The sequence below is a fragment of the Acanthochromis polyacanthus genome, chromosome 3 (genome assembly GCF_021347895.1).
Source record: "Acanthochromis polyacanthus isolate Apoly-LR-REF ecotype Palm Island chromosome 3, KAUST_Apoly_ChrSc, whole genome shotgun sequence".
NCBI classification, from domain to species: domain Eukaryota; kingdom Metazoa; phylum Chordata; class Actinopteri; family Pomacentridae; genus Acanthochromis; species Acanthochromis polyacanthus.
The window spans coordinates 12,502,433-12,520,270 of NC_067115.1; the positions used below are offsets into that span (position 1 = coordinate 12,502,433).

Consider the following 17,838-nt stretch of genomic DNA (forward strand, 5'->3'; position numbering starts at 1 on the left):
CAGCAGCGATGTTTAGGTAGGTGGTACATGTTGAAGTAAAATCCACATGAAATGCCAAGAACCAAAGTTTTTTATCAGAACATTGCTCAGAGCATCACACTGCCTTCTTCCCACAGTGCATTCTACTGTCATCTCTTTCCCAGGTAAATGACACACACACACCTGGCCATCCACATAATGTAAAAGAGGCTATGATTTATTAGACCTTATCTTCAATTGCTGGATGGTCTCATTCGTACTTACTTTCATAGGGACTTTCAGCAGTGGACAGGGGTCAGCATCGACACTCACAAGTTCTGACACCTTTCTATCATAGCCAGCATTTAAGTTTTTAGCAATTTGTGCTCTAGTTCCTCTCAAACAATAAGGAGCGGCCTTCTCTGCCTGTGCATAAAAACGAGTCCATGACTGTCGCCAGTTTTCCAGTGGTCCTTTCTTACACCACTTTTGACTGAAACTAACCACTAGATCCTGCAAAAACCCAAAAAGACCTCCTGTTTTGGATGTCAGAAGTTTTCCTGCTTCCAACACATTGTCTTCATGAACTAACTGTTCACTTGACTAACATACTGCACCCCTTGACAGGAGCCATTGTAATAAGATAATCAATATTATCATGATGAAATAGGGCTTCAAACAATTAGGATCTCAAGCATGAAGCTTTAAATACGTAAACATAAAAAAAAACTTGGATTACAGTTGTGTAAGCTAGAATATACTTGAAGTGCAGGGATGTTCACTTCTTCTGCTTTAGCTTTTCATAAATATTAAATCTAATTTCAGCACTACGTTGGTACCTTTTCCTTTCAAAATCTTAAACTTGAAAGATTACAACTGACCACGATTTAAGTCCAACCTAACACAAAATAAATTAGGATTCTCTTTGGCAAAATTAACTAGTCTTGAATGCACATTTCTCAAAGCTGCATCTAACAATGATTTTCATTATGGATTATATATAAAAGCTCAAAAAATAGCAGAAATATACAAATCAGAATTCCCTAAAGTCAAGGATGATTTAATCAAATTCTTTCAAATTCTTTCATCCCAAAATCAGACCAAATCCATAATAAACAAATTCAGACAAATAAGTAGATGGAGCAAGGTCATGCTCAGTATTTTTGCTTTAAAATGTACTCACAATGTCATTTGTCAATAACTTGATCATTCAAATCATTTTTAATAGTATGTGTAGTTCAGACTAATAATTACATTTACACAGCCTTTAATCTGATACCAACATTTTTTAACAGTTTGTAAATGAAAGTAAAAGACTGCTAAAGCAACAGGTGTTCATACGAAACTGAAGGGTGAGGCAAATATAAGTGGCTTTTCTATTATGTTTCAATATGATGTATGCTTTTCAGTACCAGAATATTATAACACGGGCATCCCTATGCAGTTTTCCTTTCAACCTGGTGTGAACTTCAAGGCAATAAAGCTTTGTGAGAAAGCATTAAATAGTATGTCTTAGTCAAAACATTTCCACAGAGAAAATCTGCTATGTTATACCACCAAAGGCTAATTACTTTTTACATTGAACTAACTACTCCAAAACATATAGAGGACTCTGCCTGAACTGGTCTAAGATCAGCACTGGAGCTCTACTGAGGAGGAATTTCATCCTTCTCTACATATATAACCAATACAATGCAGTTAATTGGGAAAACAGCAGCAGTTGGGCTGGTATCAAACTACTGTGTGAACTGTTTGATGGTTACTTTTGTGCATTTTACCGTTCTGTAGATAGCTTACAATCAAGGGACCAGTTCAATAAAGAATGTTGCACCAGTGTCTTTTAAAATTGTCAATTCAGTCAGCTGCATATGAGGCAGTTTTTCCTCTGTCTTGTTGCTAATACCTTCTAAAATAGCTCTCTGTGGTTATAAACATCCACATTTTTAAGCAATTGTATATTTGTACTGTATCGTGTACATATATTGTGTATTATTTACAACAAAGAGAAAATTATATGACAAAAAAAGTTAATAAAAATCAAACCCAGAATCAAGACACAGAGCAAATGTGTACAATCTGATGTCCTTCCCCCAACTGCTGTCATAAGACATTGTCTGTCTGCTCATGTGAGTGGGTTTGTGTGTGTTGTAAGTGTGTAATGGTTCAGCTCTATAATCAGACCCATCACAAGATGAGCAGCAAGCCACAAGCACTGTGCCAACATAGACATACGGTATTATCTATACAGTGAGATCCACACCCATCAGTGCTCACACACATTTCAACTGCAGCATGAAGTCTGAAAGGTGCTGGAGAAGCCTAAATAGCACAGCTAACAAGATGACTAAGAGCTGTGTGTAAGTATGTGTGTGTTTCTGTGCAATTACAGTGTAGTCATACTTGTGTGCATCGATGTGCTTGTGACTTAGAGTTGCAATTTGTGAATGTACATGCATATGTGTGTGTGTGTGTGTATGTACTGTATGTGCTTTTGTGTTTAAGCCTCACTAACGAGGTGAATGTCAGTTTGTTGCTCATCAGAGCTCATTAGAAGTGCAGCCTAACACTTAGAACCCCATTACCCCCCACCACCATCACTACACTCACCCCCCCCCCCCCCCCCCCACACACACACACACACACACACAATCTCTCTCCTTCCCCCTCTCACAACACAAAGCCCTCTCTGTTTGTGGACATTGCTGCATGTGCAGCAAGAGAAAAAGGCCTAACGACCGGAAGAAAAAGGTAGAATAGAGGCAGTGGGGAGGCAGAGGGGTGAAGAGGAAAATAGAGGAGAGAAACCCTGCCATGGGATGCTCTGGCAATGAGGCATCTACCCCTGTGAAACTCCTATAATAGTGGGCAACTCAAGTGTGCACAAATTCAGTATTACCCACAACCTGATTATGAATCGTTTATGTTAATATCCGCGTCATGATTACAAGAAAATTAATGTAATTTTAAGAAATATGCCTTGTGTCACATGTATTACCTTGAGCACCATCAAGCTGACATTTGAGTTAACATGTACATCAGCACAGCAAAGGACAAAGTGAAATTATGCCCTATTTCCAAAAACAGTGTGATTGCAAAATAATTGGATTTGAATTGAAGCCAATTAACTATGAGGCACCAAGCAATCTAGAAATTAATTTTCACCTTGACCAACACGATTCATATACATGACTTTTCTCAATAGAAAATTTTCTTGAAACCTGCTCTTGAAACCTGCTTAAGATGCAGCTTTTCAAGTTTAAATCCAACCTGGCACCTCAGTACCATGTAACTCCCCATGTTTCCTGTTGCACTCTTCTGTGCTGCCCAACAAAGAAAAAATGCCAAAAATTTATATAAAAAACTATCACTCCTGAAGCAACAGTGTGGGATCTGCTTATCTGCTCCCGGTGTGCCCCAGTCACCACTAAACGGCGGAAACATTTAGCTTTCCTCTGATCTTTATCTAGGAACCAAAGCTACTGCTATGATTTGTGAACGAGACAGCAGGACTCTCGTTTAGTCCTGCCAGCCATCACACACACAGGACACACAGACGAGCCATGATGACAAAAACACTCAGTATTATCCTGTTTCATACAGAAGTTAGGCATCCTTTTATCATTCAATTTAGGATTAAAAACAGCAAATTAAAAAAACAAGATGTTGGAAATTGATTTTTTTGTAATGAAACCTCACCACAATTACAATAAAGCGGTATTTTACAAATAATATCAGTCTGCTGTTCCGGTTTGAGTACTACAGTAGAATAGTGACTGCCAATTTTCTCTTCATAAAATGCAGTTAAATAGAACTAAATAGGCATTTTGTTAGATGAAACTCATGGCTCTCAAATGACTGGATATCGGGTCATTTCCTGCAGCTATAACGAGAGCAAAAGGATAATTCCTGCAATAGTATAATCATACTGTACAGTCAGCAGAAAATGGATACTTCTACACGATTCTATGTCTGCATGTAATAAACTGTTGTCAAGTAATATTCTACTTTCAAAGAGTAACCTTTATACAAATCCTACAATCGTTAAATACAAACCTCAAAGTGTATTTTAGCTCTTCTATAAGATGGGTCAGTGCATTACTCTTGTCTATGTTGCCATGGCGATGTAAGAAAAGGGCTTGACGTGTTGTGTGAGGATGTATGGGGTGTATGAGCTGCTAGTATTAGAGATGGATGCAGCACGTGTAAATCCAATGTGACAATAGCACAGTGGTCAGGCTAAGCTTGAACACTGCAGTAACACTTGTTGGTACACCTGTGCTGGTGTGATTGTGTGCATAGGCTCCTACCTCCAGGTCGTCCAGTGAGCGGGCCAGGCTGAGACGTTTGGAGCGACCAAAGGAGCGCCTGGCTGAGGAGCGTTGGGGGAGAGGAGGGAATCCCATGGTCAGACCACGGAACCGACCACCCTGAAGCAAGAACAGATACACACGCTTAGTTCACATGGTGTACATAATATGAGAAAGTGAATGAGCCTGAATAAACAGCAACAAAGTGGCTGATTCAACTGATGAAACTGATTCTACAATTCTACAATTTCATTTAGCAGACGCTTTTGTCCAAAGCAACGTACAACACAAGCAAGAATTCAGACATAAGGAAAAACCATTAGTAAGTGCAAAAAGTGCTTCAAGTGCAACTGGTCAAAGGTGTTGCCATCAAGTTGCAGAAGAAGTGCCACCCCCCTTTTTTTTTTCCCCCAAATGTTGAGGGAAGCCAAACATGGATCATGTCTACATATATAGATGAACAATCACACTCACATTCACACCTACGGGCAATTTAGAGTCATCAATTAACCTCAGCATATTTTTGGACTGTGGGAAGGAGCCGGAGTGCCCGGAGAAAACCCACACATGCACAGGGAGAACATGCAAACTCCATGCAGAAAGATCCCAGGCCCACCCCGGAAATTGAACCGGGGATCTTCTTGCTGCAAGGCGAAAGTGCTAACCACTACCCCACTGTACAGCCCCAGTCTTGATAAGTTAACCGTAAAATGTCTTTTGTCACACTATTTCAAAAGGATCAATTTCGAGGATGTTTGTCCACCTTATATATTTCTGTTAAGAAAAAATCCCCTGGTAATCCAGTTTTCACGCTGCTACAATGCCCATATTGGGCTTTCTATATCCTGAAAGACATGCGCATATTAGATATGCACATATTAGTGATGGTTTCAAAAACACAGATTTAGATTTCTGGCATTTTACATATAAATTCAAGAAACTGTTATGCAATTAGTTTTCACCAATCACACAACAATTGTTTTTTGGTAGTACCCGCTTAAAAGTCAACATTAAAAGATGTGGACAGTAAAACATACAGTGCATTAAAAAATGTAAAAATACATTAAAAGTAAGGAAATGTATATATGCAACACACTGATCAAAGTGGAAGGCAGTGGAAGATGCAGTTTCAGTTCCATCTTAAGCTCATAAAGTGAGTGCGCGTGAGGTTGTACAGAGTTTACAGCTCTGGGGAAGAAGCGGTCTCTCAATCTGATGGTTCAGTTTTTATAGACCTGTACCTGTTTGTTACCAGGACGGGTTGAATCTGCATCAAAGCTGCCAGCCTTTCTCTGGAGGTGACCAGCATAAACAGAGTCCAGGTTTGGCAGAGGGCGTCCCACAATCCCTTGAGCTGTCTTTACCAACCTGGCCAAGTCCTTCCTGACCTGCGCTGTGCAGCTGCCATACCAGACCGCCATATCGAGACAGACAATGCTCTCTATGGTGGTTCTATAGACGTTTGTGAGCCAAGAATGGAATCCAGCCCGTCTGAGCCTCCTGAGGAAATAAAGTCTTTGTTGGGCTTTCTTTACCAGATGAAAGCCGTTCAGGGTCCATGTGAGGTCAGTGGTGATGTGGATGCCCAGGAACTTGATGCTGTCATTTTGCTCTATGTTCTCCCTGTGTATGAGGAGAGGAGCATGGGCCGTCTTCCTGGATCTCCTGTAGTCCACAATGATCTCCTTGCTTTTCCTGGTGTTGAAGACCTTGCTGTTGTGTGAACACATCTCGGTAAGGTACCGTATCTCCTCCCTGTAGTGGGTCTCATCATTGTCTGATATAAGACCCACCACAGTTGTGTCATCTGCAAACGTTATAATAGTATTTAAAGTGTGGATGGCAGCGCAGTAATGTGTGAACAGAGAAAAGAGGACTAAAATGAGCACACAACCCTGTGGTGTAACCATGTTCAGGACCAGTATAGATGATCGGTAGATGCCAATTCTGGTCAGAAAGTCAAGGATCCAGGAGCACAGCGGTGTGGGACAGTCCCAGGTTGTGGAGCTTCAGAGCCAGTTTATGAGGGACTGCTGGAATAAAGACGAAACTGAAATCAATCACTGAAAGCATCCTAACATTGGGATGCTCCAGGTGGGACAGGGCTGTGTGGAATGCAATGGCGACAGCATCTTCTGTGGATCTATTACTCCTGTAGGTGAACTGAAGGCTGTCCAAACCGACAGGGATGCTGTCATTGTTGTGCTTCAAGACGAACCTCTCAAAACACTGCACCATTACTGGGGGGCGTAATAATTGATATGTAACACATCTGAGGAACCAATTCTGTCAACTTGTAGGGTGGGTCTCTCTGAATTAGTATTCATTTTCAGAATAGGTTTCCAGTTCAAACGTGTATGGCAAAATTACCCCAATACTACAACTTGATAAATAGTGTAGAGTAGTAGAGAAGACACATAGGTGAGCTGGTGTGCTAGAGCTGCATCAAAGAAGAGCTTCACAAACAGAAAGGCAGGAACATCATAGACTTGCACATTCTAAAGGAAGCAACAGTTTAAAGTTTCCTTTAAGCCACTCCAAGGCAGTTAGGGATTATTTTAATGGAAAGAAGCCCATAGAGATGACTCTTAGAGGTTAAATCTGCAAACAGAGAGGGAGTTCAAAAAATTAATGTGTGGAAATGTGGGGTCAAATATTAAAAATGTTATTGTAGGATAACAAATGTCTGAGGGACCTTTGCTGCAGCATGTCATTCCCTAGTTCTCGTTCCTATGTTTCCTGTCTCTTGCAACTGTTTCTATCAAATGAAGCCAGAAATTCTTAAATAAAAAAAATCTTTCAATGTGGTCGATTTCAAAATTGCAGGCTAGTTATAATATGAAAGCTTATGTACACAGCACCACTTATTTCATCTAACTTACCAGTACTGAGTGTAAGATTTTATTGCTAGTATATGAATACTTTACAGCGTTTACACAGCTGTTAGTTAAATAACTATGACAAACCGTTGCCAAGGTCTTGAATTCCCCTTTTAATAATGGTGTCATGCATTAATGGGATGTAACGCTTATTAACCATGCAGGTTTTACATGAAACCTCCTTTGGCACTATTCAAACCTAATTTATTTAAACCAAACAGATTTGTATTAACTGTATGCACATAAACAGCATACCAATATTCCTTATAGCCTGAGGGGCCTCGGTGTGCATGTCTTAGTTGGACAGGTGTTACAGAAAATTAAAAGTGCCATTTAAGAAAAGACATTACATAACATTCTACACGAAAGCTTGGTGTGGAGAGTCTTTCTGTTCCACATGCATGTCTTGAAGTCGGGTTTCTTTTTTTTTTTTTTTCCACCTGAATGTTAAGTTCCACATGTTAGACGCAGGCATGTACAGTCCTGTCATTTTGCCTGCAGTGCCAGATAGTACTTCAGTCAACCCCGCAAGAGCATGGAGAGACACACACTGATGCACAAACAGTGGATGTAAACAAGAACACTTGTAGAGCCCTTCCATGCTAGAAAAGGTGGTATGATGAGTTTTTGCAATGGATTGTATTACATTGGTTTAGGGAATGTCACTACTGTGGTATCTAATGCAAATTATATATAGTAACTGGGCCTTTCATTTTTAGAGAATAGCTTCATTATCTTGTCTTTTGTCACTCCTCTCTCAAATGGCATCTGGCTAATGTCCTTCTGTTGTAGGAGACAGCATCAATCAATGGAACCTGGTTTTCTAATGAGCAATTAATCGATGCCAATAGGCTCAGAGGCCAAACAGGAGTTGAATGTAACCGGATGGTGAGGAGCAGGTCTTCTCTGCATTTCATCAGGCAATGACCAGTGGTGTTGCCTGGAAACTGACTCAACCCCGCATCCGTGTGAATGTGTGTGTGTGTGTCTGTCTGATAACACAGATTTGAACACTTGATTACATATGTGGTCGCAAACATTCTCACATGATCTCTGCTTAACCCAGTCAGTTTACAGCCAGTGTTACTTGCAATAACAGAAAAGCTTGAATAACAAAAGGTGTGCGTTTTTTAGGAGAAGCTGAGATTTGACAGTACTGTTCTGACTCACTGGTGTTGAGGCTGTTTTGGGTGTGGCTGCTTTTTCAAATCTGAAAGACTAAATTCTAACTCTCAGTTCTTATCTGTGCAGCTGATCTTGTCCTCCTCCTTACTGCACACATACACTATCAATGCCACAGAAAAAAAAAAGCATTCTTCCTGTTTACGACAACATAGCTGTCATCATAACAACCAAACACACTCACAGAAAACACGCATTTCTTGTAATAACAATAATAAGTTAAACCAGTGTAATGGGCTGTGAATGACTACCTTAAACATGCCAAAATACACACAAAGACAATATATTATTATTACATTTCCTTCAGATAAATAATTATGCTAAATGGCAAACAGAGTGCATTTACATCGCCCTTCATTCATCCAGTCACATACACACTCACACACTGATGGTGGTGAAGCTGACAATGCTTTGGCCACTGACACTTCAACATGTGACCAGGAGAAGTCATGGATCAAATTGCCAAACAGTGTGCAGTCCACTGCCCAATTACAAAAATCACTGTGTCACATTTGTCAAGGTTCTGCTTGTTTCCATCTAGCATTTCTAACACAAATGGAGGCTTTCATTATGACAATTTCATTTTTCTAAACGATGATGTGAAATTGTCTACCATAGACAGTCATTAGGGTGAGGGAGATTTACAGATGTTTAGGTAGGGAAACAGTGCCCCCATGTGACCAACATTAACACTCAATTAAGAATAATGCCTTGATCTGCTGCATAAGATAACTCAGCAATGACGTCTTGCAATTCTCAAGTTTTAAGCACACAGAGGGAAAAACCAGAGCATGAAAGCAGCGATATCTGGATTGTACCTAGACAACAAGTAGTCATTTCTTACCATGATTGTCACAGCCTTCACAGCTCGGTGTCTCCAGACCGAAGACATGGTATAGAGGTTAGCATCCACCTTTCTGTCATTGTCAGTCTCTGCCCTGCCCCTGACCTTGTAAACACTTCCTCTGATTGTCCCCTAGGGTCCCTGTCCACCAAAAGCCTAGTGCCAAGAGCTTAGTGGGAGAAGCACTAGCCTACTTCAGTATCCAAGAAGCTATAACTTGCGAGTATGTAAAAATAGACAGAGCCAATGACACAGTCTCCAACATACTTTCTACAATATTTTTTACAAACATTTGAGCATACAGACTTTAGACTGGTTAATGCAGATGGATTTTTCCTCTCTTGATCTGTATCTCCTCATTCCTACTCTCTAAAATCAATAAAAAAAAACAGCAATATTGCATTGTATGTATGAGTTCTTGTAAAAAAAAAAATGCAGCAAGTTTAGTTCTTTAAATTATACCACACAAAGACAGTAGCATATACAGTTACTTCACTACTGCTACACTGAGACTAATTAGGGTGGGAAACAGGTGGTTTTCAGGTGAAGGCAGATGTCGGTCTAGTGCATAATACATGATCTGATACTGGAGTAGTGAGGATAAATAACTTATCAATCCACTTGTACCATGTCAGGAGAGATTGCCAGCTGGGGTGCTCACATTATTTAGTGCAGTAGAGAGATATTTGTTGGTATGTGCATGGCTCGTGTAAATTTTCCAAACAAGTGAAAAGTTTTTGAGACGAAGGAAAAGAAATTTTATTCCAGGAGTGAATGAGTTAAATGTGAAGCCTTGGGAAGGAGAGGGTGAGAATGCATGGAGAGCAGCGGGATGAGCACAGATGGATTTATAGCCTCAATAAACTGTAGTCTTGGACACAGTTTAGTCAGAGTAAATTTCCACAACAGGGATGTGTGATGGGGGATGCTACCTGCTTTCTGGGCTTCTCATCTCATGGTCAGTTTTAACACAACTTTCCTACAACCCACAAACTGGCACAGTGTAGTACACCAGTGAATGTGTTATTATTAGGGAGGTAGACTGGTCAAAAATGTGAATATAAATGAAGACGTTACCAGCATGAAAACGGATTGAACTGGAGTTTTACTAAGTACTTCTATACCTGTATTAAAAGCATACCTTTTTCTCTCCTTCTTTGGCGTTGGCTCCTCGTTTCTTCTCTCTTTCGCCTCTCTCTGCTCCTGTCCGCTCCCTGTCTCCAGCCCCAAATAACTTCTTAGCCCACTCATCTTTCTGCGCAGTCAGTCTGTGGGTGTGGGGGTGTGAGGGAGGAGGAGGCTGGCTCCCTCCAGGTGGTGGCAGGTGGTCTCCGGGGGCCAGTGGGGCCCGATAGCGGTCGGCTGGGATCTTATTCATGGGTGGGGGCAGGGTGCTGCAGTTGGCTGATGACCATCCGTCAGTGGATTCGGCGTAAGACTCCTGATCGCTGCTAAGGCCCTGGAGGTGGCTGTGGTGGTGCTGCTGACGCCAGTCTCGCAGCACATGGACTGGCAGCCACCGCTGCTGTTCCACCCCTACTGCTCCTCCGGCCCCTCTCCTTTCTCCTCCCACAACAGCTCCTCCCCGCTTCCCTGATGAGTAGTGGTGTGGGTGGACCCCTCGTGAATGCCTGCCAGGGACATCAGGGTGAGCCAAGGGGAGAGGGTGAGGAAGGTCAGCCAGGTGTGGATCGTGACAGTAGTGGCCATTTCTCAGCATTGGAGGAGGAGGAGGAGGAGGTGGATGAGAGGCTGCAGCTCCCAAGGGGGGGCTCCAGGCCTGCTGAGATGACGGAGGGCTGTCCCAGTGGCGTGGTCCAGAGATGTGGTTGTGATTGGGAGGACCACCAAGGTCAACTAAAAGTACTCTGTTGCTCTTCTCTTCTGGTAAAAAGTTGCCAATCCCACTATCACTGTTGCTACTGGTGCTGTGGTTCTGTTGGGCATCGTTGTCTGGATCGTGGAAAGCACGGGCCCGAACCCCCTCAATGTTGTCTCCCATGTCCCGGTAGAGGACAGAAACAAACTGGAGAAGAGGCTGGGAACTAGGGGGGAACTCCAAGCAGCCTCCTGTGTCTGGGTCAGGGGTGCACTCAAAGCCAAACCTCCTGGCCACCCCCAGATGGACCTGAGGAAAGAAAAGAGTAGTATGTCTCTGGCTGACTACCATTCCTGACACTACATCAAAAGTAATTTTAGGTTCTCTAAAGCAATCTGATATCTGCAGTAAGGCTGTGTATCAAATTCTATTTATTATTCCAATTTAATTCAGCAGATATTCCCTTATTCTTACAACAGAATTTAAGTATTTTATATTAATTTATCTCATATCTATGTAAATTACTATCCATTAACAGTTGCTTTGTGTGAAGAGAAAATGGATAAAACATCATAGTTTTCCAGAAGTGCAGTTTAGTTTGTTACATAGAAGACAGGGAGTTGTATATCTCTCAGTAAGTACAGAAAAAGGCTTCTTTTTGCTTCGGTATAAGTACTGAAAGCCACATTTAGTACTTGTGGCGTTGCTGAAATCATTATTTTTTTAATACCCAGTCCCTTTTCCCCAAAAATGCTGTCTTGTGAATTAATAAAAGCGTCTGATATGTTTTTTTGTGATTGAAAAACATATTTTTTCTGTTGTGGGTTTTTTTTTCCGTCTTTTAGAGACATCTCCCTAAGCCTCCCTAGTTTTCTTTAAATATTGCTAAATTCAATTTCTCATTGTAATTATGATTTATGAACCCTTATTTTGATCAAATAACGGCCTTTCTGTTTTTACCTGGTGGTGACAAAGGTCTGGGTCCACAATGAACACATGACAGGAAGTCCTCAAACCCTCCTCTTCATCTCGTCCGTTGCTGAAGTGGCGATCATCGTGGTCGTCTGTGGCTTGCATCGTGACCAATCCAAAGAATCGCCGGTCGTCAGGACAACAGGCACTGAAAGCTAATTTTTCTGCCGGATAGGTGGCCAGGATCTGACCTCTGTCACTGCACAGACGCACACTGTCATGCATGACCTGATAGGATATAAATAATGCATGTTACCACTTGACATCAGTGAAGATAATAAAGCAATCACAGTCAGTTAGCTGAGACAGTTAATAAAAACATGAAAACACATAGGTTACCATGTTGATAAATGTTTTATACTGCCAAATCGTTTCCATTTATTCCTTGTTGTACGATCAAAGCTTATTTCAGATCATACAAGATAACGTCTGAGGTTTACTAGGTAATTGCAGTTTAGATGAAGCTGTTCTTGCTTTTTCTGAAATAAAAACATAGTTAGCAGCATATTAAAAGGTTATTGTCTTCAGATAGGTAACTGACTATTCAATCTCACCTTCATGAGGACCAGTGAATGGATCTTTTGCTCAGCCCTGAGGCGCCTCATGCTTCCTCTGATGGCTTGCAGACTGTCATTCTCAAGGTTGGTCCCTGTGGAGGCCAGCTCTATGGAGCCCAAATAGCCAACAATCATCCCCACATTGAGAATACCCTCACTGGGCTCTAGGACCAAATCACCCCCATCTCCAACGTCTACATCTTGCTCTTCATGGTGAAGAAGGTGGAGATGGCGAAAGTCTGACTCCAGGAAAACTGAGTCATCATTTAGAACTTGGGCCATCTCCTCCTCGGAGAGAAGGTTGGGGTTGCTCTGGGAACGAGACGAGTTCCGATATGGAGGAAACTCTGGATCGGACAGTGGACGTGGCTTTGACGATGAGCTCACCCCAGGCCTGTCCTTGTCTGAGCTGCTGGAGGAGTGGCTGGAGTTCTCAAAGATCATGTTAAAAATTCCTCCAGACTGCAGCTCTGCCACCACCTTCTCGGCTCTGTTGATGCCCAGCTGCTTGGAATCCATTTTGGATTTGTACCAACCTCCACGTGCTCCACAGCCTGACCTGCTGTTATTATTGTTATTAACACTGTTATCATAGAAACCATCCAACTCATCATCACTAGAGCACGAGTCCAGGTAAGATGCAGCCATTGTGTTGCTGCTGTGGTGACGGCTGCCAGCGCTGCGTTGGTGGTGGTGCCGCCTGTGGCGTTCTCCTTCAGCAATGACTAGTTTCAAGACGCCAGAGCAGCGTCCAATCAGTTTGACGACATCTTCATGCGATGCTTTGGAGACATTGATGTCATTGACAGACAGAATGTAGTCTCCTGAGCGCAACCCCACGTAGTCTGCAGGGCTCCCTTTCAGGATGCAGCTGAGGACACAAGGACTTTGACCTGAGAGAGTAAAGCCATACCCTGTCCTCCCTCTTGCCACTTCCACAGCTCGAATACGGCCCTGCTGGATGGAGGAGGAGGGTGGAGGAGGCTGAGGAAAGTTCAGTCCGCTTCCACCACAGGGGCGCCTCTTGGTTGATGCATCCATTTGCCTGGACATTGTGCCAGGAAACTTTCTCTTGTCCATTGATTCAATAAAATTCAATTTGTCATTATAGGTCTTCTGGTTCTGCTCAAGCCAGAACACAAGGCATATCCCAGTCTATCTTTGTGTAAAGCAGCTCTGCTGTCAGGCTGCTACGAAAAAATGAGTAGTAGTTCAAAATGCAGCAAATAGGTGAGAACCTGGCCTCAGCTTTGTCACAAGCTTGCTAGCCCTCCCATCCTGGTGTCACTCTCTCTTCCAGGCAAGTTACCTGAGGCACAAGAGAACAGAGACAAGTCAGTCATAATATCTATGCCCACCCTAACATGCTCTTATTAGCTGAACTTTTGTCAAATTAGTTATCGAAAGATCATACAATCTGTTTAACCGACCAATGAGGTGTCATAAAAATTCCGCACAGTAAAAATATTACAGACAAAGCAAAAGCAGGATTCTCAGAAAGCCAGACAATAATTTCAGACCAAGTAAGGCAGAATTAAGATTAAGATAAAACAACTATATAAAATATGCAAAAAGTCAATATTAACAGATACAAGTCAAAAAATACAAGCAATAAAACACATTATTGGCAATAAACAGACAACATCACATAAAAGCAGGCCCAAAATGATAAGTTTTTTTTTTAAAAAGTGATTAAAAGAAGTTCCTAATTCTGTGACCCCAGGCAGGGCATCCAGAGCTGAGGAACCCCGATGGCTCCTTAAGACTTAAGCTTTGACTTTGAGATAGCCAGAAGGAGCCTACCTGAGAGAGAAGCCAGGTTTGGGGTGATGTGATCACATAAGATCAATAAGATCACAGCTAGCTGAATACTTTTACAAAGCAAAGCATTGGCAGTTAGTAGGGCAGGTGGAGGGGAGAGGGCTGGTACAGTCACAACCTGTATAGGCTGGAGTGAGAGCAGCTCTAACAGGTTTGTAGGTAGCATTTGGCAACTCCGGTCTACTTCACCAGAATTGGAGGATCATATTAAACAATTTAAATGAGTTGTCACTTTTTACAACATGACCTACAGCTTCTCGGCATGTTACCTGAGGCACAGAGGAACAGAAAGAAATCAGTCATGAGATCTCTTCCCACCTTAGCATGCTGTTGTTGTCTCTACCTGAGCTTTTATCAAATTGTTAGTATGTCGATCAAACACTTTGTATTTCTGGCCTATGTGACATAATACAATCTCTGTAGTTAAGCCATAAAGCACAGTATTGGTAGATGACAGGGCAGATGGAAGGGATGGGACTGATACAGCCACACCTGTACAGACTGGAGTCAGAGCAACTCTACTTGTACTGTATGAAAACTTTAAACAGCTTTTACAGTTAAAATAACTCTTGTTCTCTACCGGTGTGACCTACAGCTTCCATACAAGTTACCTGAGGCATAAAAGAACAGAAACAAGTCAGCCATGAGATCTGCCCCCACCTTAACACATTCTTATTGTGTAAATTTCAACCTTCATCAAAATTGTTAGTCCAAATGTACGGTAGATCAAACATTCTGCCTTTGTATGTGACTACTATGTGACTGCACAGTACAAAGTATAATATTGATAGTTTATAGGGCAGGTAGAGAGGAGGTGGCTGATACATCCACATCTGTACAGCCTGAATTACAGCAGCTCTGTGGCAGCCCCAGTCTACTTCACTGCACTCTGTGAAAACTTCAAACAGCTTTGACTTCTAAATGAGCTGTCGCTCTCTTTTAACATGACATACAGCTTCCACATAGGTTAACTGAGGTCCAAACACAGAAACAAGCCAGTCACAAGCTCTGTTCCCACCTGCATGTTCTTATTGTCTGTACTTGAGCTTTTATGAAGTTTTTAGTACATACGTTGATCAAACATTCGTTTTTTCTAGCCAAGATGATTGCAAGTTACAAAGCATGATACTGAAAGTTTTTAGGACAGGTAGATGAGAGGGGGATGATATAACCTGAGTTATAGAAGCTATGTCGCAAACTCAGCCTACTTCACTTCAATGTGTGAAAATTTCATTCAGGTTTTGACTTTTAAATGAGTTGTTGCTCTTTACCAACATGACCTACAGCTTCCAGTCAAGTTAACTGAGCCACGAAAGAAGAGAAACAATTCAATCATGGCATCTTTTCTTATCTTAATATGCTCTTACTGTTTCTGCTTGAGCTTTTATGAAGTTCATATGTATATCAAACATTCTGTCTTTCTGGCTATGTGATTCCACATACAGATTCAAACAGTCTGTACTTCTAGCCTGTGTGGTGGCATAAAAACTCCGGAAAGCATTCAATTATAGAGCACATTATAGGTACTTAATATCAAAGGTGTCTAATACGGTCATGCCTGTACATGCTGGAGTCAGAGCAGCTCTGTCAGGTGTACAGGCAGAATCTGGCAGCCCCAACCTACTTCACCAGCATTGTGAGATCTCAGTTATTTAATTTCACGCTATCACTTTTTTTACCAACTCGATCTATGGCTTACAGTGAAGATACTTGAGGCACAAAGGAACAAACGCAAAAAGAATCACTGAAACATGCCAGTATATTCTCTACTTGAGCTTCTATCAAATTGTTTTTCCCGTCAGTGTAAATCAGACATTATCTGACTGCATACAAACTCAACAAACAGTACTGTTAGCTAATAGGACAGGTGGAGAGGAGGGGACTGATACAGCCACACCTGTACAGCATGGATTCGGAGCAGGTAAAGTTTGGCAGCTCCTGTCTACTTCACCGATGTTGTGGGGTATTTTAAAACAGCTGTTGACCTTTAAACCAACTGTCGCTTTTATCAACATGAACTACGACTTTTATTTGTGTAAAACTACAATTCAACTACAGCCTACGACGCTTACTGAGGCAACGTTAGCTGAGATTAGCTGACGCGTTACCGTTAGCTTGGCTAGCTTAGCCGTGCATGCTAGAAAGTTAGCAGTGATCGAGTAGTGGTCACTAATGAGAGACATTAACAACAATGCCATTAACTCTTAGTATTGTGAGTTTTTTGTCAGTTTATTAGAGTTGTAAAAAGTTTTTTCTTGCCGTTACTTCTTGCTGAAAAGCGCATCCGCCCGTGCTGGAACTGTAGTCCCGCCCCTCGGCTTCCAGCTCTGTGGAATGTCGGTACGTTCCCGTAGCAACGGCAGTGTACACAGACTTTTATATCCTATCATTGGTTTTCCAACTTGTCAATCACGCAGCGAACAGTTATGCGAATAAATTGGCAAAAAGTTAGATTGAGAAATCACAAATAAAAGTCCCAACAGTAGCTTTATTCCACAGGTGTCAAAACGCATCACACGAGTCGCCGTAGTGGCTCGTAGTTGTAGCTATTGTGTGTTTTATTGGAAGCAGGCTGCGTGTGTGTGGCCTTTTTAGCAGAGGATAGTGGAAACGGACAGCAAGAAAGACAACAGCTGGCTAAAATACGTGTGAGTTTTAAAAAGCGGGGATAGCTAAATAAAGAGGCGGATGCAGGTCTTTCTCGTGTTGCGACAAAGATGTTTGGAGCAGCGGGTTCCCTTCAGCGAGAGTAAAGAAGCGACTTACTGGTCGGTGTCCGGCGGTGATGCTGAGCGGGAAGTTTCCATAGTTTTGTAGCTAAGGTTAGTTAGGTAAACTCAGGGGCGATGGGTAAACAAAAGAAAAGACTGCACCATCTGGCGAAGTAGCCTTAAGAGGAGGAGGACTGGAGCAGAGGGAGGTGTGTTTAGAGTGGGCAGCGGAGGAGGGAGCTCAGAGGGGGACTGAAAATCAACTGTGAACAGTTTAACTTCACTCATTTTAAATGGGCCACGTTGTCACTTAAATGTAGATTTGGTTTGAATCCTGGGGGAGAACATGAAGCAGGGAATTTTGAGTGTCAAACAGTGAATTTTTTTTACATTCTGTTGAATTTGTTAAAGAATTTGTGCCCTTTCTGCATCAGTTTAGGTACTTTGTGGCAATTGAAATTTAATGGAGTATAATTCTGTAAAACTCCCAAGCATAATGCATTGCAACTTTTTATTCTCCAATATCAACTTTTTTTCCATTTAGTATTATCACGATATGCATGATTTTGTCCATTATTTGTGTCTTTTGTTTGGGGAAGTAACTTCTTGAAATGATTTCATAAAATTAAATAAAAAAGAAAATCTATATGGACAAATATAAGACAAACTATTACACATATTTAAATTCTGTATATAGATTTGCACCATTGTTAGCCTTCAATATGTAAACCTATTAGGTTAATTTATAACACCAACCTTTTTATTTCTTGCTGAAAAGCAAGAATGTG

General features: G+C 41.7%; 1 protein-coding gene across 4 annotated transcripts in view; it reads right to left on the reverse strand.

Annotated features, from left to right (window-relative positions):
* The window catches only part of rgs12b (regulator of G protein signaling 12b), a 52,788-nt gene extending 35,535 nt beyond the window's left edge, over positions 1-17,253 (reverse strand). For 2 of the 4 annotated variants that reach the window (XM_022218476.2, XM_022218475.2), the window contains exons 1-5: positions 17,106-17,248; positions 12,516-13,827; positions 11,950-12,189; positions 10,312-11,298; positions 4,266-4,385 (exon numbers count right to left, since the gene is read on the reverse strand). In XM_022218476.2, coding sequence (XP_022074168.2) covers positions 4,266-4,385; positions 10,312-11,298; positions 11,950-12,189; positions 12,516-13,598 — 2,430 coding nt within the window. In that variant the 5' untranslated portion in view covers positions 13,599-13,827; positions 17,106-17,248. Of the gene's footprint in view, positions 1-4,265; positions 4,386-10,311; positions 11,299-11,949; positions 12,190-12,515; positions 13,828-16,604; positions 16,687-17,105 lie in introns of those variants that run through there. The other 2 variants (XM_051946349.1, XM_022218477.2) reach the window with 2 other exon arrangements.
* Between the last annotated feature and the right edge of the window lie 585 nt (positions 17,254-17,838).